The 25,580-nt window shown below is 50.5% G+C and overlaps 6 protein-coding genes across 6 annotated transcripts; 3 read left to right on the top strand and 3 right to left on the bottom strand.

The window, feature by feature from the left end:
- Positions 1-1,103: 1,103 nt before the first annotated feature.
- EPUS_01105 (uncharacterized protein) lies at positions 1,104-2,546 on the bottom strand (the record flags this gene model as incomplete). The annotated part of the gene is made up of 1 exon (XM_007807018.1): positions 1,104-2,546. One exon carries the CDS (start codon positions 2,544-2,546, stop codon positions 1,104-1,106), a length of 1,443 nt encoding a protein of 480 aa, XP_007805209.1.
- A 4,746-nt stretch (positions 2,547-7,292) lies between these two features.
- EPUS_01104 (uncharacterized protein) lies at positions 7,293-9,241 on the bottom strand (the record flags this gene model as incomplete). The annotated part of the gene is made up of 3 exons (XM_007807017.1): positions 7,293-7,527; positions 7,591-7,691; positions 7,742-9,241. 3 exons carry the CDS (start codon positions 9,239-9,241, stop codon positions 7,293-7,295), a joined length of 1,836 nt encoding a protein of 611 aa, XP_007805208.1.
- Positions 9,242-12,741: 3,500 nt separating this feature from the next.
- On the bottom strand, positions 12,742-14,770 carry EPUS_01103 (uncharacterized protein; the record flags this gene model as incomplete). Its single annotated transcript, XM_007807016.1, has 5 exons — positions 12,742-13,629; positions 13,681-14,052; positions 14,113-14,242; positions 14,334-14,503; positions 14,561-14,770. The coding sequence occupies 5 exons, from the start codon at positions 14,768-14,770 to the stop codon at positions 12,742-12,744; spliced, it is 1,770 nt and encodes a 589-aa protein (XP_007805207.1).
- A 1,540-nt stretch (positions 14,771-16,310) lies between these two features.
- Positions 16,311-17,233, top strand: EPUS_01102 (60S ribosomal protein L2; the record flags this gene model as incomplete). The annotated part of the gene is made up of 4 exons (XM_007807015.1): positions 16,311-16,326; positions 16,414-16,905; positions 16,958-17,043; positions 17,096-17,233. The coding sequence occupies 4 exons, from the start codon at positions 16,311-16,313 to the stop codon at positions 17,231-17,233; spliced, it is 732 nt and encodes a 243-aa protein (XP_007805206.1).
- A 1,182-nt stretch (positions 17,234-18,415) lies between these two features.
- On the top strand, positions 18,416-19,847 carry EPUS_01101 (uncharacterized protein; the record flags this gene model as incomplete). The annotated part of the gene is made up of 4 exons (XM_007807014.1): positions 18,416-18,542; positions 18,593-18,760; positions 18,806-19,202; positions 19,250-19,847. The coding sequence occupies 4 exons, from the start codon at positions 18,416-18,418 to the stop codon at positions 19,845-19,847; spliced, it is 1,290 nt and encodes a 429-aa protein (XP_007805205.1).
- Positions 19,848-20,852: 1,005 nt separating this feature from the next.
- Positions 20,853-25,287, top strand: EPUS_01100 (uncharacterized protein; the record flags this gene model as incomplete). Its single annotated transcript, XM_007807013.1, has 3 exons — positions 20,853-20,945; positions 21,035-24,940; positions 25,000-25,287. 3 exons carry the CDS (start codon positions 20,853-20,855, stop codon positions 25,285-25,287), a joined length of 4,287 nt encoding a protein of 1,428 aa, XP_007805204.1.
- Positions 25,288-25,580: the final 293 nt, after the last annotated feature.

Here is a 25,580-nt window from a genome sequence, read left to right as displayed (position 1 = left end):
AGACTAGAGCTCGTAGGTGCGCATCCCGAAACGAGAAGTATAGAACTCCAGAAGCAAGCCAGGAGAGTTATGTCCATGAAGGTACGTGAAACAGTGGCAAGGAAGTGGACGATGTATGCGAGCCCGGATGGGTCGTGAATCAAAGTTCTGCCGGTTTATAGCTGTTATTGAGTCACAGAACATGGGCATCAGGGGAAGCTTATTGGTACAGCTATACATTACTATGTACACTGGGCGTTGACAGCCTTCCTAGAAGTCATGACTTTTGGTGAGTAGATGCTGTATCGTTCTGCGTCAGTATGCATCATTCCTTGACGCCGGAGAGCACCATCCTAACATGGCGCCGGGGAAACAAGGCAAATAGCGGCAAACGAGGACACGTAAGGCTCCTGTTCAGGTCCTAAGGGTGTTGGTCGCTGGGGGGTATATGGTATGCAGGCAGACGCTGCAATGGTTCCTTATCCAAGAAACTGCCAGGAAAACCCGTTGAAGGGGCAGTCGCCATACCGAGAATGTCCTGGCTTAAGCATGTTGCAAATCGAAAGCTACAGCCTCTTGCAGTAAATTTCTATTTCCCGAGGATAAGAAGTAGACCTATCCCCTGGTAGGGCGGATCAATCAAACAAGGCGATACGGACCTAGAGGTGAAATGGCGTCTTCACCGGGGATTGCTTGCCTCTCGTCGTGGACTCAATTCTGAGAATGTTCCCTGGTGGTACGTCGAATCGAACGTCAGTTATGAAAAGTAGGGCCGAGATCAAAAGAAACAATCCCTGAGGACCAGGTATCCACATGCGGTCCTCATCCAGCTGGGGTATCCAAGTAGTTGGTGGTTGCCTTAAATGGAGGAGGCTATCTCTGCTGAAACTGCTCAGCCTGGCTGCTGTATATCTGCTCCTGCTCTTCCTGGGGGCAGCTGTAAACTTCACAGGCACCATGCAGGAGTAGCAAAGACGATCTGCGCACAAGAAGAAACCATGCCACCAATATCACCCAACTATAAATAACGAGAGAGAGCAGCCCGCCCCGGTAAAACAAGTGCGTGATTGCAAGTCAAGTGAGCTTCCAGTCTGATTTCGGGTCATCGCTGCTATTCATTGGAGTTAGATATGTTGCTGGGTGGCGCTCGAAGCAGACCAGGCCGAGATATTGGAACCGGGGTGATAGGTCCCATGAGCGATCGGTGGATTGTTGGGATTCATGTAAAAGTGTGATCGTTCATGGGCATAAACAGGGCCGGGGTTGGTTGCACCTGCTACGTTGGCTGCATGATCTGCGTCGCGAGTTTCATGCTTGAGGATAGGGGACTGTTGGATCGAACGGCGATGATCAGGGTTCGGTGGTGGCTGGCCAGTATTGCTTGGAAGACTGTAGTTGTTCCGATTGTACGAAGGTGTTCGCGATTCCAGAGCCACGGGACTTTGGGTAGGCATCGTTCGCGTCTGTGTGCTCGCTTGGGGGTACAGAGATAGGTGTTGGTTTGAATTTCGAACATGGAGATTGGATGTTATCGGTGAGGCAGAGGGTGGCCCTATGTTTGAGGCATGGGAATTCGATGTGAGATTGGTGTTCAGTGGCTCGTATGGTCGGCTGAACGCTGGCGGAGCATATTGTCCATAATCCTCGCCCCGATGCCCCATTTGAGCGGTCGACATTGGTGCCGGGATGTAGCTTCCTGCTATCGCCGTAGTTCCAGTAGGATATCCAGCGGTGGTAACGGGATGGTTTGCCCCGGGTGGATATATGCCCGGGTTGTAGAATGGCCCGGACGGCGGCATGTACCCTGAATGAGCGACCTGCGGAGCTCGATAGCCGTACGGCGCCGGTACAGCCATGCTTTGCTCCCTTATGCCTTCCATGTCTTCTGTCTCTTCCAAGGGCGATCTGAAACTTTGTTTAGTCGTCAACTCAGGTCTTGGTCGAACGTAGTTCAGGCTTTCTGTCTGGGAAGGCGTCCGAAGCTGACCGTTGATGACATCGCTCACACTGTAATACGAAACAAGATGATGTGTGACCCCTTGAACCGTTACACTCATGGTCTTCTTGACTAAACCATCGGATTTAAAGCCATATGAATCAACCAGCGATCCAATCAAGGACCGTTCCATCTCATTGGGAGCCCGCTCTGGAGAAAAAGTGGCCGAAGCTGGCGTGGTAGGGGAATAAGTGGCGCTGTTGTTGCTGTCGGGCCTAGGATAAGGCTCGCCTGGGCGGCTCGGTCTTGTACGACTGTTCTTCTTCATTGCTCGTTTCTTCTCACCGGGAGGAAATGGCTTGTCGAGCTCGCGGTAAACGAGGAAGTTGCCGAGGATACGGCTGGGACTCCAGGTAACTCCATCGGTCCATCTCTTGATCCCTGACGCGTTTTCTTCGTAGATGAAAACACACCCGCTGCGAATCAGCATGTTCCTTTCCCTGTCGTGGGGCCGCCGAGGAACATGAGAAAGCTGACCCGTCAGACAAGCTTCGAAGAGGATGAGTGCATCGTTGGTGGTCGCGACATGCCCCGTGAAGGTCGGCTGAAGAGCCGCTGGACCAGAAGACATTTGTTGCAAATGATGGTACTAGCTAGCTAGCAAGCAAGAAAGGAACGAGGACCTGGGAAAGTTTGGCGAGCAAGCACTTCGCCACCGGGAGGAACCTCAATAGGGTCCAAAGCAGAAATCAGTCCACGACCAGGCGCTCCACCGGTAAGTTTCGAACAAGGAAAGAAGCTCAACTTCAATCTGATAGATACCGAATTGATCAAAGCTTAAGAGTAAAATAGACCTGGGTTCAACACGATGGGAATCTGGATTCCGCCTTACGGCGTGCGGGTGACAGATGGTGACTAGGTACCGCTTGGTGAATGGAGCAGTCCGAAAATGGTTTACTGCAACTATGGCCTCCCGCAAACCGAAACTCTAAGTAACTGCTTTGGGGGGGGTAAGACTGAGTTTGGGATCGTCAAGAGATGTGCAAGGTTCGGAGCGATAGCGATTTGTTTAGGGGCACTACTGCCACTTCCCTCGAAGTTAATAGGGAATCGGAGTGAAGTTTGGGGTAAAGACACCAAAGCCGCCGAAAAAAGCTTCGTCACAGTTCAACCTTTCCCAACGTTCGTAGTCCAACCTTATTGAAGTGATGCAAGATTGGGACCTGCAGAAAAAAACGTCTTAGAGATGGAGGGTCCAGATCTTGCGACAATGTAGGTTGAACTTCGTATTTGAAATCGATGTTGCGAGCGAAGGTAGGAGATGACGGAGCTGCAATTCTTCTATGTATGTTCGATGGCCTGCATTAACAACTCGGCAATCCAGTCGGAAACAGCGGAGGAGACAGATGTCTCGAGAAAATGAGATGCAGGGGTGGTCTGATCATACACAGTCCAGACATGCGGAGATTTAACTGAAGCGATTACTAGGTCTATGACGGACAGAAATTCATAATAGTAGGGATGAGCAGGAGAAAGATGATGCAGCCGCAAACAATTAACAGAGGGGCTGATCGATAGTGGGTAATTCGTAAGAGGACCTTTGAAGGACAGCCTGTGAGCAGCTTGCAAGCTGCACAATCATCGGACCAGGGCCGGTCTACAGCTCGAGCGAGTAGTCGTCGAGGCTAAGGACTAGTGATGCCCAATGGACCAAAGTCAAAACAGGGCCTCTCTCTCGACAAGGAAATGGTCGGCTCTCGACGACGATGCTTGTCCCACTCAACTCTTTTGCTAGCTCCTTCTGGGCTCACACCCTGTCCGTTTGATGCTCAATCCACCCGACGCCACAAGCTTGCTGATCGTGAAGATTTGAGGACTGAAAAAGGTACGGAAATCTGCTCCTAGGTTGATGATGCACCTTGGCTGGTATCCACTGGGTTTTAAGTTCTGACACCGCCCGCGGCGCATACAAAGAGTGAGAGTGTTCATCAAGTCCAGCCGATGGCTCTCTAAGCGAGAAAGAATATACTGCAAGTCTGCGCGCTATTGCTGAGAGATGAGTCTGGCAGAGTGCTTTTAATGGGGGTGAAGTACTGTTGGACTGCCAGTTTGGTGACAGTGATGCCACAGTTAGAGCAGCAGCAGCAGCAGCAGCAACGGCGGCGGCGGTAGGAGCGACTCGTGTAGGCAAGTACCGCTTACTGGAGTTGGAAATTAGGATATGCTACTCGTGCTAGGAGAAGGCGGGTGAGAGGCTGGCTACCCAATTGAACAGACTTTGGGACAACTAGCATCTTAGAGATCCCCGAAAGGGGCCATGATAACAAGAGCCCATGCGGATGATAGATGCCCAGGACCCAGGAGGCACTTCTTGCAAGCGTAGGTCTGAAGCAGCAGGTCGAGTCAAGAGCGGCCCTTGGGGCCCATCTCAACGTCCAGAGACTTGGAAAAGGACGCGTCTTCTGGTTGTCAATCGCTCCGTTGCAAAGCGCGAAGGGTTTGACTGCAGGACCCCATGTCTAAAGCCTTCTGGCCGTGCCGGCAATTGCATCAAGAGGATCTGCCCCGACTGAGCGATGGAAGATGACAACTTGACAGCGCCCGTGAAGTTGTACAATAGTATGATGTGTGCCGCTGTCACCAGGTGCCAATACCAGCTAGTCGAGTGGATCAGCGCCTCTTCTACCACAGCCAATGACTGCTGCTCAAGGACAGTCCGAGATTCCGCAGGCAGCGGAGGACGACTCGGAATGGGTTTCAGGACGACCTCGCCGTGATCAAGCATTTGTCGGTCCCATACTTGGAGAGTTCTGGTTCTTCGTGCGGCATATCCGAAGGTAGGCTTGAGGGGCCGGTGGAAGTATGCAATAGCACGACGGCAGTAAGAGATGGGGGCATCGGCCCCTCGGGAGGTTTTGAGTTTTGGGCGTTCCTGGCGATTGTGGCTAGTTGACTACTCTACTTACGTCGACTAACTCCTGGGGAGTACGTAGCACGTCCATCTTCGGTGGGCCAAGCTGAGACCCAGATCCCCCCAACCCCAGGACCCTGCAGAACTTGGACACCAAAAAGAGCTGCGGCAGGAAGCTGCAAGCTGCTGCACGGACACTCAGTCACTTCATTGCCACTGGCTGGTTGATGGTCTCCTTGAGGCCTACATCGATGACTACGGAGGACTACGTGCGTACTATGTAGTACAAGAAGCATTACTACGTATTATATGTATTATACTAGGTACGGACTGATTGGTGGCAGGTGTCTTGATCCTTACCCCCCTTAAGTACCAAGTTATCTACAACACCCTCTGTCGCATGGTCTTCACTGCTCAGGTACTGATGAAATGCAGGTTTCTGGCTGGCTGACTGACTGACTGGCTGTCGTCCTACCATCGATCCGTTGCGCAGATTAACGCAGAAAACGGCGGTACCTTGCGCCTCAGGGTACAGCAGGCAATGCTGCACGTACCTTTTCCGACACCTGCACCATGCAGCTGACAATTCTCCGACCACCAGAGACATCACTGTGTCATGTTCCTGCACGGCCAACTTGGCATTGCCCTCCTACATCCAACACTACGTGCTGCTGCTGCGTAGCACGTAGCACAAGCCACTACTTGCCGCCCATGCTTTTCCCCACTTCCACCTTTCAACCATGGGCCGTGACCGAGTCCAGCCTGCCTCACACCCTCCCTCAGCACCGACATGCCTGGTTCCGCTCACCTCGCAGCCATTCCCAACCGAATCGGGGAACAGAGGCGTTGAGACTTGTGGGTGCAGGAACAATACAATAGATGTGATCTTCATGCACAACCGTGGGGGCCATTGTCTCATGGCTTGCATGCAGCGGCTCTCGCCGACTCACCTCTCCCGTTGCGGTGTCATCTCCCAACCAGTCCCTCTGCAGGCCAAAAGAGTCGCGCCCTCACGGCTCGCTTCGGTAGTGTGCTCGATGAGCGGTGACAGAGGAAATAGCTCTAATTGCCACCTACCTGCTATCTCAGCAAGTTGATCCGGTAAGCGATGCTGCTGCAATTGTGAATGGTCTGACGGGCGGCCTTGTTCTCTATGCACCTTACCAGCCGTCCTTGGATCATTTTGGTACTCGTCCCCAGGTGATCTGCTCAAAACCAATACGTGATTGGTAACGGATGAGACATACAGATGGCAGATAGACCAGCTCTATTGATTTAGGCACTATTGCTAGTAATCATCCACTCCAAGAACTGAATTACTAAGCGTGGCTGGCGGATGGCGATTGTCCATGGCCCACCCACCCTGATCGAGTAGAGAATACCTGAAACAGCAACCACATTTTGAATGGTTCAGATTTGGGCGCACAGCACGAACCAGTCAATCATGTCATTTCTGATTTACTGAAGATCTTCAGCCAGCTCTAGCTAAGGCTGACTACTGCCCTTGGAATTCAAGTATCACTGGATCTGAATACTACTTTTGCACTCGAGAGTGTCAGTAAGCAAAGTGAAACGGAACCGCCCCCGCAAGCCACTTGCGGATCTGTACTTGATTCTCGATGATGACATGCTTTAAAGCCGAAAGAATGGCTGCTACTAGACCATCCTCTCGATCGAGGATTGTCCACCTTGCAGATCCCCGCTAATACTTTCGTGAATACTCCGTACCTCGTTCAGCAAAGAAATCATTACGATATTTTGGGAGATGTCTTGACTTAGCCAGCGGATAGGGGATGGCCGCAGCATTGATGACCTGCCTAGCTGAAATTGTTTTTTTGTTCTTCCAACTTCCTGCTGGGCATATTTGTATCCCTGCTCCTCAATATGCAGCGATCATAGACTTTGGCGGTCGAGTCGAAGGTTTGACGGCTCTGATGGCAAAATCATTTCAATGGTCCCCTTTGTTTGGGGGTATCACGAATCTTAAACCGCTGACTATGGTCGAGGTTGGGCTCATGTATGCATGAAATTTCGGCACCAGTACAGAGAGCGAATGATGTTGGTGGAGAGGCGCCTGGGAACGAGCTCAATCAGGCACAGCGTGGTGGCGGTAGCGCTGACAAGGTAGGTTACGTTGACTGAAAGCTCGGATACGTATCAAGTGATGGCATGGGTGCTTTGCTAATATTCGTCAACCTTCATGCAGTTCATGAGCCATTCAAAGATTAAGAGCAATCAGGTTCAAGCTACAGGCACCTGCAGTACCAACCATTCTCCGCGGAACATATGTTTCAAAAGGATTCGTAGACTCTGCTTTTATCCTAGCAATATCCAAGCAGGTCAACAGCGGGATGATTGACAGCAGCTAGAGGCAAATGAACAGTCTCCCACTTGGAGCAAGTCTTCCATGGGGCAGCGTGCTGCTCATATGCCTGCACCCTGATCGACCGATCTTGACGACAATGCTCATTGTTCTGAAGAGAACCAAGGCTTTTTGGTTCCCTGATATGTCTCGCCTGGGATTTTCATTGGGATCGGTACAACATTCTTGAATATGTTGAGGCCATTTGAATCTTGCCTATCCGTCAGCGATTTCGCTTGATCGGCCTTGCTTTCAAGAATTGGAAGGATCACGCCACATTCCCAGTTGCGGCAGCTCAGCTTTGGTGTCTTGGTCGTCCTGTCTTGAACGAGTCTTCCCCTGTGTGGCAACGAGCATCAGTACCTGGCACGTTCTAATAGAAACGAGAACGCTGCAACTTACCATGCACTTTCTGAGAGGTTTGCACTCCCAACATAAGCCCAGCCGATGGTTCGGAGACCATTATTCATGGTCACTGGTTTTACGTATCGTGTGAACCAGATCTGCATTGAACACCATAAGTCACGACCAGCAACAGAGCTTGCTAACTGACCTTGTTGTGCATCAGCAGACCCTCTCGTTGACTTTGACAATCTCTCATGAGATCACGAGGAAATTTTGGGCCATTCCACCAGCGAGGCTGGAAGCATATCGTACCGCCGTTTCGAGGTCCGCCTTTGGAGTCTCTGACGGTGTCATCGGAAGGGTAGTAGAAGCGAAAATTCTGCTTCCATCTGGACGGAAAGTCCCGTCCCAACCGGCGTTGAAGGTCTTGCGAGACACTCGAGGGTACCGACTTTGCATTCCGATGAGTATACTCTGCGAGGCCACTGTCACCCTGAGCGACAAGATATAGCGACCGCAGAAACTGATCATCGAGACTCCCCACTGAGGAGGTGACGAAGTCTATCTCGACGGAATCGAAAGTGCGAAGGCCCAAGTTGTTGAGATATTGACCTATTCCACAGGCTCCTGTTTCTCTCCAAGCGTCGCCGTAATGAGTCCCACCTATTGAGTGTATGAAGCCGTGGTTGCCCAGCTTCGAGAAATCATACATCTTCAGCTTGTTCACGATATCTTCCTGCAGTTTCATCGCTTTCAAAAATAACACCAAGCTTTTCAAGAATGTCACTTCAGCATCCTGCCTCTCACCTGACTTACTGTCGGATTTTGGCAGGTCGATCAAGAAAACAGTGTTTTCCATTATGCCTCCTGGCAGGTCGCGGAAGGGCTCGCCCCAATCGTAGGGTGTCAGGTTTGCGGTAGGAACAACAATTCGCAGGTGGGTGGGATAGAAGAGCAACATGAGCTTGGAATGCATGCAGTTGATCTGTCCCTCCATGGATGGAAAGCAGAGGCGGACATTCCACATTCTGCTGAAGGTTGAAATATAACCCTTCTTTGCTTCTTCATCCTTGGCCTGGACGATAAATACCAACTTTGTCTTCCCGGTATCCAATTTTGTCACTAGCCAGTCCCAGTCCCATTGAAATGAGCTAAGGACTGCTGCCTCGAGCTGAGGACTTTGCAGCACTTCTGCGAGCTTGATGTCGTTGTGTCTCTCGAACCCAAATGCCCATGTCTTCCTGACCGTTCCTTCGGGATATTCTAGCTTTGACGTATTTGAAGAAGGCGGTATGGCAGAAGCCTCTTCCCTATCCAGTTCTGTTGGTGTTGCTTTCAACAAACCCCCATGGTGCGCACTGGCCGTCTCCAGATCGCTGCCGTGTCTGAGGCCTCGCTTGGTTGCCGGTGGTGATACGCTGCGCTCCCTCTTCCTCTTGAGCCGCGCAAGGCGTTCCTCCTCTTGTCGCTTCCGGTCCATGCCCAGTATCCCTCCACCTGCCCCAGAGGACTCTGCACGAGCTTCGAGTGTAGCGCTGTCATCTCCTTTTGTTGTAGATACAATAGAATCTCGTGGCAGATATGTGGGCGTCGGCTGTAGAGACATTGCAATGGCCCGGTGAAGGTCATCATCTTCCGAGGTAGCTGAAAGCGTGACGTCGGAGTCGTCACCTGTGAGATCTATTGTCTCCTTTGGATCGCTGGCCATCTTAATAGGAAGCAGCTGTAAACGATACAGATGTTGTTGCTTCCAATAGTATCCAAAAACTGTTGTCCAGAGGGGTTCGAGTGCAAAGTTTAAACAGAAATAGTTTGTGGTTCTCAGTATAGCATCAGTTTGAAGTGATGATTACCTGAGTCTGGAGCTTCAAGAATGCCTGATTCGGCTAGCCCAACCACGCCATAAAGTGTTCAGGAGCCAGGCTGCCAGTGGGAAGGACAACGCGACTATCGATAGCACCTTTACATGTTGGCAACTACTCTATACTTTGTTTCCTACCGCAACCTGAAGGCAGCAATTTGAAGGAGGCATATAGCACCGACAGCTTGCAGTCAAATTCAAGTGGAACGTTGTTGCATCTTGGCTTAGTAATGATGGCTGGGATTGACGCTTGGCTGTGCACGTGCCGTCTCTGTACCCGGTTCCTAAATCTTTACTTGGCGGACTTTGAATCTGGACATTACTGACGATTCAAACACAACCAGCCCTGAAGGTGACACCTTTCACGGTACCTAGACTTCGCACGGACCTTCGGACTCTAACTGCCTCGGACGGATTGCTGCGCCGTATTTAGATTGGACGACTTTGCATCGGATTTTCTCCCCAACTACCTGCTCCAGTAGCATGGTGTCACTTCTTGTCCTCTTACAAGCAAGAAGCAGCCAAATGATGTTGAAGACTTCTACTGCTGCGGTGGCATCAGTCATATGGAGTAATACACATACACGTCCATCTCCAGCTGCGATGTGCTCTCCTTCTGGCTATTTATCTGCTTCTTTGGCCTTACCTCAACTGGACTAATTTCTGCAGCATTGTTACTTCTTCGCCCCAATTTCTGGTTACCTGGCAGGCACCGCTGAGCGGTACAATACCCTGCCCATTAAGTACTTGTTCCATATTTACTGGCTGCGGTCCGTGGGACTTACACAAGCAGTGTCCCTGCCAGCTACATCTGCTTTGATTTTCTTGACCTGTTGTCCGTCACTCACCACTCAGACGGGATTAGCATGACCCTTTCTGTGTACCATTTTCATACACGTCACCCATACTTCTTATCAATGGTATGTTACTCGATGCTCCCTTTTCCTACTGCATGGACAGTTGCATGATCCTAATCTGTGAGATGGAACGAATTTCGCAAGATCCAAAGCCGCTGCATCATTTGTTTCCTGGAAAGGACTGCATTTATCATAATGATCCAAATTAAGCACAGGCAGACTTCAGTTTATAGCGCTATCATCAACAAAGTATGACATAACACTGGCATTATTCTCACAGATTCGTCCAGCAATGTGGCTGTATTCTATTGGGTGCACCGTATTACGTCCAGTCTCTGCAAGGATACTAGGTGTGATCCATCCACAGGAGATTCTTCGGCTAGCCCGAATACTCGAACGCCGTCTAGCTTGATGCGCATATGAAGCAACACTCGTTGACTGCCTTGCCTCGGAGCCCTAGAATTGAATTGAGAGCCATGAAGCCAGGGATTGCAAGCAGCAGCAGTTCTCAGCCGGCATCACTTCGTTGATGCCTTTCATTCGCGTTCAAAAACACGTCGGAAACGCACTCGGAATCCCACCACGTCCCCACTTCCATGTCCTTGCACTACTCAAGACCTCGCAAAACATGGTGCTGCTTTTGCTCGACCGTCACCGATTTCAAGAGGCAGTTACAACCCAACAGACATGGATGCAGAACTAAACAACCATTTTGAATATAACTAGCGATAAAAGCGTGCAGGAGCTGCTCTTGGGGTAGTTAGTGTACGTCTGCTGCAGCTACGATGAGAGTGGCTTTGACCCTAGCAGTAGGAAATTCTATCTCTTCGATCTACCTTTCAACGCATCTTACTTAGACTCAATAATACTACAGCGCAGTTCGTCAAATATATGGTCCATGTTAGGGACTTCTTTTGTCCAAGGTTTATCGCCTACAGTGTATTTCGATGCAATCGGAAAATTCGAATTGGGTGATTACGGTCTACGCGACCCACTCTGCCACCACAATCTGTACTTGGAGGGCACGAGAGATGAAATCGGTTGTTGCATCCTAACATAGACTCAGATCGGAAACGCTGCTCAGCAAGTTCGTGAGATCGTATCACAAGAGCTTCAGATGAAGCCATGGTTTTGACGAAGAGCAGCGGTGGCCAAAGATGTTCCCAAAAACTGCCTCATCAATGCATGTCTTGCGTGCTGTGCGCTACTATTGAGTCAACATGTCAGCAATCTCGGCTCTGGCTCTGCGTGCCATGAATCAAGTAAATAGATCCGAGGGTCCGATCCACAGACCGCCTGCTTAGGCATCAGGGTTCTTGTCAACGGTAGCCAGACTTGCCAAAAACAAGGATGGCCGAGGAGCTCAACACCAAAATAAATACCCTCGTTCGTCTTGTGATAAACACTAGACTGATATGATTTCGTTCATTCACCGGTCCATGGACAGACTCGCCCGGAAAAAGCTTTGTCAACTGTCGACATTCATCTGCTGGTACTCAAGGAGCATGGCATGGATGGGCGCCGAGGGGATATCTTTGAAGGCAGGAAAGGATACCATAAGAACATCCGGAAGGGGGAACAAAACGGTGTCAGCCAGATGCAATCCGTCCCCATTCTCCGCCTGGTCTCACACACTCTGGTTCTGATACTACAGTGCTGGGATTGCGCCACAGTCAGATACCCTCACCCCCCCTTCAACGCATAAGTACAGAGATATCATATATTTTGTCAGGACGGAACAGGAACAATGGAAACGGGGTACGCCTGCTGCATCCTAAAGAGTGCAGAGATGCTGGACTTGATGCATCACACACAGATAAAGAGAATGACTTGATCTGGGGAGCCTGGCGTTGGTCAAAAGGCGCTTGGTACCATGTGTACTCTGTAAGTACCACCACTAATCACCCTGACTCGCCGCCATATCTGTTGGGCTTTGCGGACGCAAGAGTGGCCACCGTGGATCGAGATGTTGCTGCCACGAAGGATTATTGCCATAGAACCGGCCAGCCTGTGGGAAAATCACACAGATAGTAGATCTCCAAGGGCCATGGGAGTAGTAGTAGCAATGTGGCTGATTTTACGGGTTCCGTCGATGCTTGAGCGTCTTGTCAGCTCGATTCGAGCCGTGACTAGATCTACGTGCCGTACCACCACCGCATGGAGATACTACTAGTAGCTAGAAGGAGGTATACATAGAATTTCTCACTGACCTCGTGTTCGATGACCGCTTTATACGTACACAAGTCTCTTGGACACCAGGGTCCTTGGAAAGATTGTATGCCCATTGTGTACTTAGAACTGGGCCGTCTTTGCACACCCATGAAACACCTTCCCTTATCTTTACGGGTAATCTCGATATTCCCGTCCCTTTCATGGCACGTTTGATATTCATAAGACACGACTTCGATGCTGTGTTCTCACATCCGCGTGTCCAGGCAGTAATGATGGCAGACATTGCGTTCCAACTGAAGTCCTTCCTAGAGTAGCGCATCAGTCTGGTGGTGCGCCATTCACACCATCAGGCGGCAGCGCCTCAGCTGAGCCGTGGGCGCGGAGTCGTGGATCCTTGTCCTTGAAAAGCCGACCATTCAGGTGTACCGCATCATGCGTGCTGCCCAAAGCCTTTCCTTTGTCGAGCATTGGCTGGCGCGAATCCACCGCAATACAGTCCGCAGCAGCACCTTCACCATTCTCGAGGCCCGGGCGCTGTTGCTGCTTCGACTGCTCAAAACCCTTCTTGTAGCGGAGCTGCACAACCAAGCTATCTTGCTCAGGCGGCGGCGCGTCATTCATCTCTAGATCATGTGCACTCATTTCGTCGTCATCGTCATCTTCGTCTTCGTCGACTCCTTCCGCCTCGAACTCTTCAGCGTCGGGTTCTTCCTCGTTGCCGCTCCACTCATTATCGCTGGCTTCTTCTCCGTCAGACTTCATGTTCATTTCCTCTTCCGAGGAGTCGTCAATCCTCCTCGGGGCTCGGGTTTTCCTGCTCGGTCGGGTCGATCTTTGTGGTCGGTCAGTCAGCTCGCCCAGCTCGCCGTCGTTGAAGCCATCTGCATCTCCTGCTGCCGATCTCTCAATTTCCAGCTCTTTTCGCTGATCCACCAGCATGGTCTCGCCATACATACTGCCACCGAGCCTGGATTTGACCTGCCGGCCACTGGCCGTGACTGTTGGTCCTGCAGGCTCGGCTGGCGTAGAGACACCGGAATTGCGGGTAGATCTTCTAGATGGGAAGTCGTCCGAGTCTTCTTCGTCGTCTGAGAAGGTGTAGCGCATCTTCTTGCCCCTGGTGCGGCCTTCGTAGAGGGAAAAGCCGGGTAGTGGTCGAGTGAAGGCGGCTTTCCTAGCCAAACGATAATCGCGTCTTCTACGTTTCTGTGTTCGCTGTCAGCCGATGTCTTGCTGCACATGCGATGATCACCTCACCTCTTCACCAGTCTCAAACCTTGGTATGGCGGCTCTGATCCTGTCCCTTAGAGTTCTAGCGTGTGGTGTGCCATCCTCATCTAGCTTGTTTGCAACAATGTTGACCTCTTCAATGCTACCTGCCACGCTAAACCATTGATTTGTTTTTGGAGTAATGCCATTATTTTCTCTGTAGAGCCTGAAATGTGTATCGTCTTGCCCTTCGATGAGCCAGTACCTCCTCTTATAGCCATCGCGCCCCCATGGTTGGATCGAAAGGGGTTGGTTCTTATCGTCCTCATGGCGGGTTTGCTTGTAGGATTCTTTGATGAGGCTTTGGACGGCTTCGGAAGAGGACAGGGCCCAGAGGATCAGGGTTTTGAGGAGAGTGAGCTATTGATAATGCCTATCAGCATACTGATCTCAGCATACCTGAGGCAAACCCAGATTTACCCGTTCAGCTGGTGTCATGCTGGTGAATGTGCCCCCACCGTGGGTAGGGTTCTTTGCCTTCCATGCAGGAGGCCATTGCGATTGATGGGTTTGAATGGCTTCTTCGAGCGCACGTTGAAAGTGACCGCGTCTGAAGCACCCAGACGTGTCAGCTTATGCTTCGTAGTTCGATGTACACTGTGAAAGAGATCATGCGGGTCTAGAGGAGATCGTGGCCATACTCAATGTCCTTTTTTCTGTTCAGCACCAAACCTAGCAATGCGCAGAGCAGCTTCTCAATGTAGTCGCCGGGTACCGTCTCAGCGACGCCTCTCTCAATGTCTTGTGGCCCGTAGTGGGGTAGTGATTTTGGAAAGACATTGTGGAACCGCGAACGGAACATGACAATAAACTGGACCACACAATTAGTAAGATGCAATACTCACGGAATGAAAATCGGGTAGCCTACGGCAATGTCTGCATTGTCTGCAAGTACATATTCATGAGGCGGCGAAGCTGGCCGCTTAGGTGGTGGAGGTGACGAAGGGACTTTTGGTGTACCTTTTGGCGCGGGTTTGAAATATCGATCTAAACCAGAAGGCTTCGTAGAATTTTGCACGAGTGCTTCATCATCTGTGGTTGGAGGGGACGACAGCTCAGAACTATCGCTAATAGACATATCCGCGTTGTGAAGCGCAGTCAAAGTGGCGCGGCTACGTGCAAGTATGAATTTATGAAAGTGGTGTCTGCAAAAGCGTTGGATTTTGAGAATGCGGGAAGCTCTAACAAGCGCGAGAGCCTCGCGTATAGCTCGCCTGGAAACACCATTGAACTAGCTCATCTGTCTGTCAGTGCTCCCACCCGCAGAAGCACTGTAATTGCTGTTTTCAAGCTGCCGAGGACTCTGCTCTTCACCCTCCAAGCATTTTGCAGCACCTAGCTCAACAATTTTGCTCCAAGACGAGATAACCGAAAGAAAATGAAGGTGAGACGGGGATAGTCACACAACAGCCACCGCAGGGATGCCAAATTCTTCCATTGCTCTGATGATTCATATTTCCTCAAAACGCGCTGCTCATAAAGCTCGATCACAGTTGTGCGAAATATCATTCAGGTATGGTTCATCATTGACATTAATCCAGGACACGGTTTCCGAAATGATGCTGTGTTGTTGACCACTTCTACTAGGATCTTGGTTGCAACGGTTCCGGGCGTCGGTTGTTGCGACCGCGCTACTTCCCTATCTCAAAGTTGGTTCAGCTGCAAGCCTGGAATTTACGCGTAGGAAGATAACCATCGCCAGAGTCTTTGACACACCTTTGCTTTCCTTGTTGTTGGTTTCAAGGCTGGCCTTGTAATTGCTGCTTCACCAGAGACTGGGAGCTGCTCTTTGGATGTCATACTTTGCACACGTCAAGTACCACTTCATTAAGCCAGACGGAGCGCCGCTGCAACACGCACCACCACACGGTAATGCATGCCATTCGCCCGAAGGATGGCCTGAATTGATTGCAGTAGGGGCGGGTCCCTTGTGGATGGAGCAGCGGCAAACTCCAGGCTAGGATTGGAATACGGAGCTGCAAAGGGAGAAGAGGAAACAGCGCAAACACAGGCTGCAAGTGGTCTTCGAAATAAAAAAAAGGAGCAACTTAAAAAACATTTTCAGCGGAGAGAAGTTTGTCATGAGTATGAGAATAGCTTGCAAAACAAGACAAGCCAAGCCCATGCCAGAAGAGTCTTTACGAGCCGTAATGAAGAATTCAACAATCCATCGACGCCAGACGCACTGCACGGGAAAAAAGACTTGACTTAACAAGAATTGAACATTTTGAATTGTTATCAAGGAGATGATACTTATATTCATGCTAGGGAGCAACAGAGCATCAACGAGGGTAGTTTAAGTCAGTAGAAGCATCTGCATCCAAATTCAGATGTCAAGGACTGTTCAGAATGCACAGATTGCAATCCCGTGATGGATTGATAGGAGTTGTGGTATTGTCAAACACTCAAGGGGTGAAGGATTGGAAGTTGGTCGTTGAAGTTGAGCAGAGCCGACTAAACCAATTTGAGCCTAGGTGAAATTGTACCACACACTCTTGAATCCCCACAGAATATTACAAAATTGACTGCGAATATCAACCAGCGTCGTTTGCACGGTAAGGTCTATCCTAGACAGTTCTAAGAAGCAGAAATACTGACTGCTCATCAGGTGGTACGAAATGGGTCGTGTCATTCGTAATCAGAGGAAGGGTCGTGGCTCAATCTTCAGTAATGGCCTCATCTTGAACCCTCAGGTTTGATCATACTAACCGTCTATTCCAGCTGCCCACACCCGTCTCAACAAAGCGCCAGCCAAGCTTAGAACACTCGATTACGCTGAAAGACATGGTTATGTTCGAGGTGTTGTCAAAGAGATAGTCCATGATCCGGGTCGAGGGGCGCCGCTTGCCAAAGTCGTCTTCCGCAACCCTTACCGATTTCAACTTCGCACCGAGACCTTCATCGCAAATGAGGGTATGTACACTGGACAGTTCATCTACGCTGGCAAGAACGCTACATTGACAGTTGGAAATGTCCTTCCTGTGGGGGCTGTGCCTGAAGGGACTGTCATGACAAACATGGAGGAGAAGACGGGTGATAGAGGCACACTTGGTCGAACCTCAGGCAACTACGTCACAGTCATTGGCCATAACCCGGATGAAGGCAAGACGAGAGTCAAGCTTCCAAGTGGCGCAAAGAAGGTTGTTCCCAGCGGTTCTCGAGGAATGATCGGAATCGTTGCAGGTGGTGGCAGAACCGACAAGCCTATGCTGAGTACGTGACATGTCATCTCGAAATAGGAAATGGTTTCTAATCTGTTCATCAGAGGCATCTCGTGCGAAGCATAAGTTCGCGGTCAAGCGGAACTCCTGGCCCAAGACTCGTGGTGTTGCTATGAATCCAGTTGACCATGTAAGAAGGCATATCCACCTCTCTGGATCAGCTTCGCTAATATGAATTGTAGCCTCACGGTGGTGGTAACCATCAACATATCGGCAAAGCGTCAACAATCTCTCGATATGCGGCGCAAGGTCAAAAAGCTGGTCTCATTGCTGCTCGGAGAACTGGTTTGCTAAGAGGAACGCAAAAGACGAAAGATTAAATTCCGAGACTGGGACGTGGAGGTAGAAGGGAGTTTGCCTGATGGATTGTTCTACTTTGCATTTGATGATGGTGAGGATGTCATCATGAAAAGACCTAAACAGCATCAAATAACGTTCCGAATGACTGTAGCTCAATCGAACAGCTTGCTACATCCTCCTTCCACCTAGAATCTCCAGCACTTGTCCTTGAAGAATCGTACTGATGACCGCAACTCCTCACTCCCTAATCGCTTTGGACCTGTAGTATGGAAGCTCAAACAGGAAATCGTTTCCGTAACTAAGTTGGGCCTCGAAAACAGGTTCATCCCCCCCGGAATCTTAGAGCAAAGTTGGGTTGACAATGCAATGGATACCTCCAGATTGTTATTCTGGCAAAGATGTGAGTAGGCCACTGCATCGACCTGATGACGAAAGGTCTGGCACGATCAAGAAGACACGAGCTGGATCTCAGGCCTCGGGCACCATGGCGCAAACAATGTCACTGTCTTTCCCAAATTTGGTGCCAGGCACAGTGGAGAAGCAGAACCAGCGAGCTGGGAGCCTACTAGGTTTACCAGCATCTTCAGACACTTTTCAAACGTGCAACAAGCGCTTAGAGGGTTGTAGAATCTGCGCCTGAGCCGTCAGACGTTGTACTGCCGGCATGAAATACGATACTAGGCGATCTGTATGGTCTTGAGTGTGCGCCACTTCAAACATCTGATGTCTGGGAAAAGAAGAAGTTTCAGGTTCCTGTAGGTGGTGGCCGGTGAAGGTTTCCCCACTGGTTGATGGCTGGGAATGGTGTGTGGAAACTTTGCAAGCGCCTGCCATTCCATTGCATGGCGGCAGGCACGGGGTGACACAAGCCAGGGTGACACAAGCCAGGGTAACACGCCCATTGTAGGCTCGAACGCCACATCGACCCACCTACATCAGGAATGATTCAATCTTGATTCCAGTTGATAAGACCTGCTGAATATACTGCACTACACGCTCGTTCTCGCAGTCTACCAGAAGCGTCCACAGCTCTATCATTTGATCGCACCTCTCTTCTACTCACATCTTCTGGGACAATCTAGTCTATGAAAAGCCTTACTTCTAATTGATGGTGGAATCTTTGGTGGAATTCTTACCGTCTCCTTCACGTCTGGACAGTTACCTTACCAAAACATTCAAACCAAGCCGCCGTGTCAGCCAATATGAACGTCAACAAGAAGCTGGGCCGCTTCAAGCAATGGGCGGGAGAGCGAATGGGCGGAGAGGTGAAGACCAATGTTTCTGACGACTTCAAGACCTTGGAGGTTGAAATGGGACTGAGACATGAAGGTATAATCGTCTGGAAATCTGTCGCGCTGTTCTTACTCAGCCAATTCCAGGCATGGAGAAACTGCACAAATCGATGAATCTATACGTCAAAGCCATCTCGAAGCGGAACGAGACCGAAGACAAGGAAAAGAGTCTGCCGGTGGGCTACCTTGGGAGGGTTATGATCAACCATGGGGACGATTTTGAGAACGACTCTGAATTCGGTCAATGTCTCATTGGTGCGTCCTCTACACTATGTACCGAGTACAGCTAACTGGTTGCAGCTTTTGGCCGCACACAGGAGAAGGTTGCTCGAATCCAGGAGACCTATGTTGTGAGCGCGACCTCAACATGGTTAGAATCCCTGGAGAGATCCTTGGCTCAGATGAAAGAGTACCAGACTGCTAGGAAGAAGCTCGACACCCGCAGATTGGCCTATGATACATCACTTACGAAGCTCGAGAGACAAAAGAAAGAGGACTTTCGTGTTGAAGAGGAGCTACGCAATGCTAGGGCGAAGTTCGATGAGACGAGTGATGATGTCTACCGGCGTATGCAAGACATCAAGGATGCAGAAGCAGAAAGTGTGATAGATTTGGAAGCGTTTCTTGAAGCCGAGCTAAGCTACCATGAAAAATGTCGGGAGGCGTTGCTCCAATTGAAGGGTGAATGGCCAGCGGCGTAAGTGGGGCGTCGACAAAGGTAGATGATAACTGACAAGGACACAGGAAGCAGCGGCCTCAAGCACGAAGCTCTCGGCCACAACAACGCTCCAGGACTAATACTGGTAACTCCAACCCATATGCGCAGAGATATGTGCTATCTGAGGATCCGTCGCCGCCCTCATCCCCAGAGCCCGAGCAAAGACCCAGCATCAAATCAACCCGTGCTGTGTCATCTCGGATAGCGCCAGAGTCAGCTGCAAAGGATCTTCCATCTGCCTCGAATTCTAGACCACCGATTAGCAGATCGGCCACTTTCCAAGGACCTACCCAGATCAGAAGAGATGTTTCTCCTGCTGCGAATATGCCAAACCTAGCTCGAATTCCAAGTGATTCACTTACCGTTCGGACACAACGATCCCAGTTGCGCAATGTCAACAACGCCGTGGCAGAATGCGATGTGTTCGACGACCAGGCAGATTCGCCGTTCAGCAATAGTAGTGCTGACCGGTCTTATGGAGATGCCTCGGTCTCTCCTGCAACATCACACGGCAGCATAGCCGGAGCGCGAATCAAAGGACCACCCCCACCACCTCCATCCCGGGCTAAGAAGCCTCCTCCACCACCACCACCTCCTCCAGCGAAGAGAAGCCTGTTGACGTGATTTTGCAAATCACGTATAAGAAACGGTGCTATGTTTTGCCTGAGCATAGATTTCAAGGAAGGGACATCAGAGCTGTGGCATTCCAAGGCATACGTGGAGAGACTGCTCTGTCACACTGCAACCTGGATGTCGGATGTCTCTTTGGGGCATGGTTGGTTTGCAACAAAAACACGAGGGTTAGGAGTGCCTCTGGCCGGTATGTAGAGTACCGAAATCAAATATACGACTTAAGACATGCTATTAAAGTCATGACTATTCCTAGGTTGTATTCCGCCCTTAGTTCTTCTGGTTCGCCAGAGTACTGTTTCCATGCACGTCTCATCCGGGTTCATTTCTAATTCGTATTCTAAGCTGTATTTGGATTTGGGATATAAAATAGAAAACTTGCTGTATAGAAACGATGATGTGAGGCGTCCTCAAGGCAGGGCTTGTGGCATCGATTACTACTACGTACGTAGTACGTATTGTGGTTGTGTGGGCTAGTCCAAAGCGAGTCTAGCCGAAAACTATCTTGTAGTCCTTCTGCAGCCGCGCTGTGTTTCAGTGTTTCGACCAACTCCCTACACTTGATACCAAGCAACCTGCAAATCCGCAAACCCGCAACCCCTCCTACACGACCATCTCCATCTCCATCGCGCTGAAGTCATCCCCAATTCACCTTTTCCTTGCCGCGGGTAACCACCAATATTCCTCTGCAACATCTCTAGCCTGTCTAGGTCTTCACTTCGCCCCTCATTTGCAAATATTCAGCTACTCAGGCAACCAGGCAGGTGAGTCGAGATCACACCAAATTTCCCTTCTCTTCTCTTCCCTTCCCTTTCCTTCGCCCTCGAACTCTGCCCAATGCGCACAGCTCCACAGAGCCACTACCCTGGTGCTGACATTTGATTCACACCAGATCATTGACCACCTTCGTTGTCTTTCCAAAACATCCCGCCTTCTGGCCCCTTCACGCTCCGCGCGCCTGGACTAAGCAACAACCGATGGCACCTTGAACTCCGCAATATGGCAGCGGTCCAATCTGCGCCAGCCATGCAGGCTGGTGCACATTCACTACCCGCAAACATTACGCAGAAACAAGTACAGGAGGTCTATGCGGTTAGTCACCTAGCACTCCTGTCCACATTTTCCATCCCCTTTCGACATTCAGACGGGCTCGTCAACACTCTGCTTTTACTAACGACTAGTATCTACTTCAGAACTTCAAGCGCATGCAGTCACAAAACGTCTCCACAGCTGATCCAGAATACATTAAAGCGCATCAATTTCTATCTGCGGTCCAACAAAGTCAAATGTTCCGCAAGATGACGCAGCAGAAAGCGCAAAATGCAGGAGTGAATGCCCCAAACACGAATGGAACCAATGGATCGACACCGCAGGATGGCGGCTCTATTCCTACGGCTAATTCACCTGCAACGGCGAACGGTAGCAATAGTCAAGCACCCAATGGCAACGCTGCTCGAATGCCCCCTCCTAGTGGAAGCTTTTCTGCCGAGCAGTTGGCAATATTACGGAACCAAATACAAGCATTCAAACTTTTGTCCAAGAATCTGGCGATTCCATTAAAGGTTCAACAGCAGCTGTTCCCTACCCCCAAGAAGCAAGAGTCTGCTCACCCAGAAAATCAAGCACAAGACTCTAGGGGAGGAGAGAAAACTGCGGAAAAGGAGTCGGCTGCAGATACACCAGCGTTAGGCAAAACCTCTTTCAGCACATTCGAATCACCGTACACTTCAGTTCCGACGACGATCAGCTTCGCGGAGCATTCCCAGCGCGCAAAGCGGCTGCGGATACCGAGTCTGATGCCCATCGGTGTTGATATCGATCAGATTAGGGAAGAGCGGGAGAGAATACTTTACAACCGAGTCCAGACTCGTCGAGCGGAGTTGGCTGCTCTTCCTGCAAACATAGGATCGTGGGATACAAACAAGAGTGATAAACCTGACGGAGATGACAAGCTGAAGCTGAAGGCCCTAATCGAATTCAAGAAGCTGTCATTATTGCAGAAACAGAGGGACTTTCGTCGAGACATTCAGCAGGATCTGTTCACCTACAACAATCTGGCAATGACAGCGAACCGCGCTCAACATCGTCGTATGAAGAAGCAGTCACTTCGGGAAGCGCGCATCACCGACAAATTGGAGAAGCAGCAAAGGGATGCTCGGGAAACCAAGGAAAAGAAAAAGCAGTCCGACTATTTTGCGTCAATTCTTCAACATGGCAACGATGTCCGAGCCAATGCAAGTGCTCAGCGTGGGCGTGTGCAGAAACTTGGACGGATGATGGTTTCGCATCATCAACATATGGAAAGAGAAGAGCAGAAACGCATCGAGAGGACGGCTAAGCAGCGTTTGCAAGCTCTAAAGGCCAACGATGAAGAGACGTACATGAAACTGCTTGACCAAGCCAAAGACTCTCGTATCTCCCACCTTCTGAAGCAGACTGACGGCTTCTTGGGCCAGCTTGCGGCGTCGGTACGACAGCAGCAACGGACAGCTGCCGAACGGTATCGTGACGACGATATGTACGAAGAAGAGGAAGAGGTTGGTGACGGCTCCGAGGATGAGGAAGGCGACCGCAAAGTTGATTACTATGCGGTTGCTCACCGAATCAAGGAAGATGTGACGGCTCAACCGAAATTACTTGTGGGAGGAACACTGAAGGAATACCAGCTCAAAGGTCTCCAATGGATGATATCGCTCTACAACAACAACTTGAATGGCATTTTGGCAGACGAAATGGGGTTGGGCAAGACGATCCAAACAATCAGCTTGATTACCCATCTCATTGAGAAGAAGAAGCAGAATGGGCCGTTTTTGGTGATCGTACCGCTCAGCACGCTCACGAATTGGAATCTGGAGTTTGAGAAGTGGGCGCCATCGGTGAATCGGATCATCTACAAAGGGCCACCGAACACGCGGAAGCTGCAACAACAGAAGATCAGATATGGACAGTTCCAAGTACTGCTCACTACTTACGAATACATTATCAAGGACCGGCCAGTCCTGAGCAAGGTGAAATGGGTTCATATGATCGTGGATGAAGGTCACCGCATGAAGAACGCAAATTCGAAGCTGAGCAGCACTCTTACACAGTACTACATCACGCGATACCGCTTGATCTTGACCGGAACACCCCTACAAAACAATCTGCCGGAACTATGGGCTCTGCTCAATTTTGTCCTTCCCAACATCTTCAAATCGGTCAAATCGTTCGATGAATGGTTCAACACGCCTTTTGCCAATACCGGAGGTCAGGACAAGATGGAGCTAAGCGAAGAAGAACAGCTGCTGGTCATTCGCAGATTGCACAAGGTTTTGCGCCCCTTCTTGCTCAGGCGTCTCAAGAAAGACGTGGAAAAGGATCTGCCGGACAAGCAGGAACGCGTGATTAAATGCCGATTCTCTGCTTTACAAGCCAAGCTTTACAAACAGCTGGTCACCCACAACAAGCTCGCTGTCACAGACGGCAAAGGCGGAAAGACCGGCATGCGTGGGTTGAGCAACATGCTGATGCAGTTACGAAAACTGTGCAATCATCCATTTGTTTTCGAACCTGTCGAAGACCAAATGAATCCAGGGAAGGGCACCAATGATCTCCTCTGGAGAACCGCAGGAAAGTTCGAATTGCTGGACAGAGTGCTTCCCAAATTCAAAGCATCTGGACATCGAGTATTGATGTTTTTCCAGATGACCCAGATCATGAATATTATGGAGGACTTCCTGCGCCTGCGAGGCATGAAATATCTCCGACTTGATGGATCTACGAAGTCTGATGACCGGTCGGAACTCCTGAAGCTCTTCAATGCTCCTGGCTCAGAATACTTCTGCTTCCTGCTCTCGACTCGTGCTGGTGGTCTTGGCCTCAATCTGCAAACCGCAGATACCGTAATCATCTATGACTCCGACTGGAACCCGCATCAAGATTTACAGGCTCAAGATCGTGCTCATCGTATTGGCCAGAAAAACGAGGTTCGCATCCTGCGCCTCATCAGCTCGAACTCGGTGGAAGAGAAGATCCTTGAGCGTGCAAACTACAAGCTTGATATGGATGGAAAAGTTATTCAGGCTGGAAAATTCGACAACAAGTCGACCAACGAAGAGCGAGATGCGCTTCTTCGCACTTTGCTCGAAACCGCGGAAGCGGCCGAGGCTCTTGGTGAACAGCAGGATGAGATGGATGACGAGGACCTCAATGAGATGATGGCTCGATCAGAAGAGGAATTGGTCCAATTCCAGAAAATCGACGAAGAACGCATCAAGAACGACCGGTACGGTCCTGGACACAAACTGCCGCGCCTCATGTGCGAAGAAGAGCTACCGGACATCTATCTTGCCGAGGACAATCCAGTCGCAGAGGAAGTGGAAGAGTACGCTGGTCGTGGTGCTCGAGTACGTACCGTCGCTCGGTACGATGACGGCTTGTCCGAAGACCAATGGCTACTTGCTGTTGACGCAGACGATGACACGATCGAAGACGCGATGGCGCGGAAAGAGGCCCGAATCGAGAAGCGTCGTACGAACAAAGAAAAGCGGATACGGAAAGCTCAAGGCATCGAATCCTCTCCCGAACAATCCGTCGACGGCGACTCGACCCCTCAACCCAAACGCCGTGGCCGCAAACCCGGCCCAGCAAAGCGCAAAATCGAAGAAATCGAAGAGGAACTCCCCGCATCCAAACGCAAACGCGGTGGACCTAGCCGTCAATCCACCAAAGGGACGACGAGCGACCCTCTGAGCCCGGCAGACCGCAACACCCTACAAAAATCCCTGCGCGGCGTGTACGACATGCTGAAAGCGCTGGAAGTGGAAGAAAGCGACGACCCGGATGAGTCGCAAGCGGAATCTGATCAAGGCCCACCAACTCGTCTGATCATCCATCCATTCCTTGTGCTGCCGCCCAAGAAGGATTATCCGGACTATTATCATTTCATTCAGAGTCCGATTGCGATGGCAGAGATTGAGGTCAAGCTGAAAAAGGAGAGGTATAACAGTTTCAGGGAGTTCAAGGATGATGTGGCCTTGTTGGCTCGGAATGCGAGGACGTACAATGAGGATGGGAGTTTGTTGTACCAGGATGCTGGGACCATTGAGGTATGTACCCAATACTAATACGACTCTACCAATGGCTGACTGTTTCTCTTTCTCTACAGCAAGCATCCAACCAAGCCATCAAAGACCTCTCGGATAAATACCCCCATCTCGCTACCTCGGACCCGGACGAGATGGATAACGATGGCAACTCTTACATGAATGATGGGCAAACATCCACGGCGAACGGCTCGAGTGTCGGCACACCCATGACGGGGAATAATGGGCATGGAGGAGGAAGCGCGTCGACGAAGCTGAAACTGACGTTCAACGCTAACGGCGGTGGAAGTAATGGGCGAGGTACCATGACCGGGACGACGGACAGTGGAGTGGGTAGTGATGAGGATTGAATGTGGTTATTTCCCATGCCTCGAGATGAGATGGAGAGTGGGGGAAAGCGGCCTGGGAAAGGAGCAATTGAAGTGGACGGCTTTACGGCTGCCTACCCAGTCCAACCCAGGGAAAGCGAGTTGGTTGGGTGACGGAAGGTGCCATTTTCTTTTCTGGGGGGCAAGAAGAAGCAGAAGAAGAAGAAGAAGACTCAAGTAGAGGATTTCCTTCTCTCACTGTATTTTCAGGAGGCATGGGTGGTGGTGATTGAGGTATGAATACTGGTTGGGGGGGGGGGGGGGATTGAAGCCGC

The sequence above is a fragment of the Endocarpon pusillum genome (assembly GCF_000464535.1).
Source record: "Endocarpon pusillum Z07020 unplaced genomic scaffold scaffold6441, whole genome shotgun sequence".
NCBI lineage: Eukaryota > Fungi > Ascomycota > Eurotiomycetes > Verrucariales > Verrucariaceae > Endocarpon > Endocarpon pusillum.
This window is presented reverse-complemented; position numbering and strand designations above follow the sequence as displayed.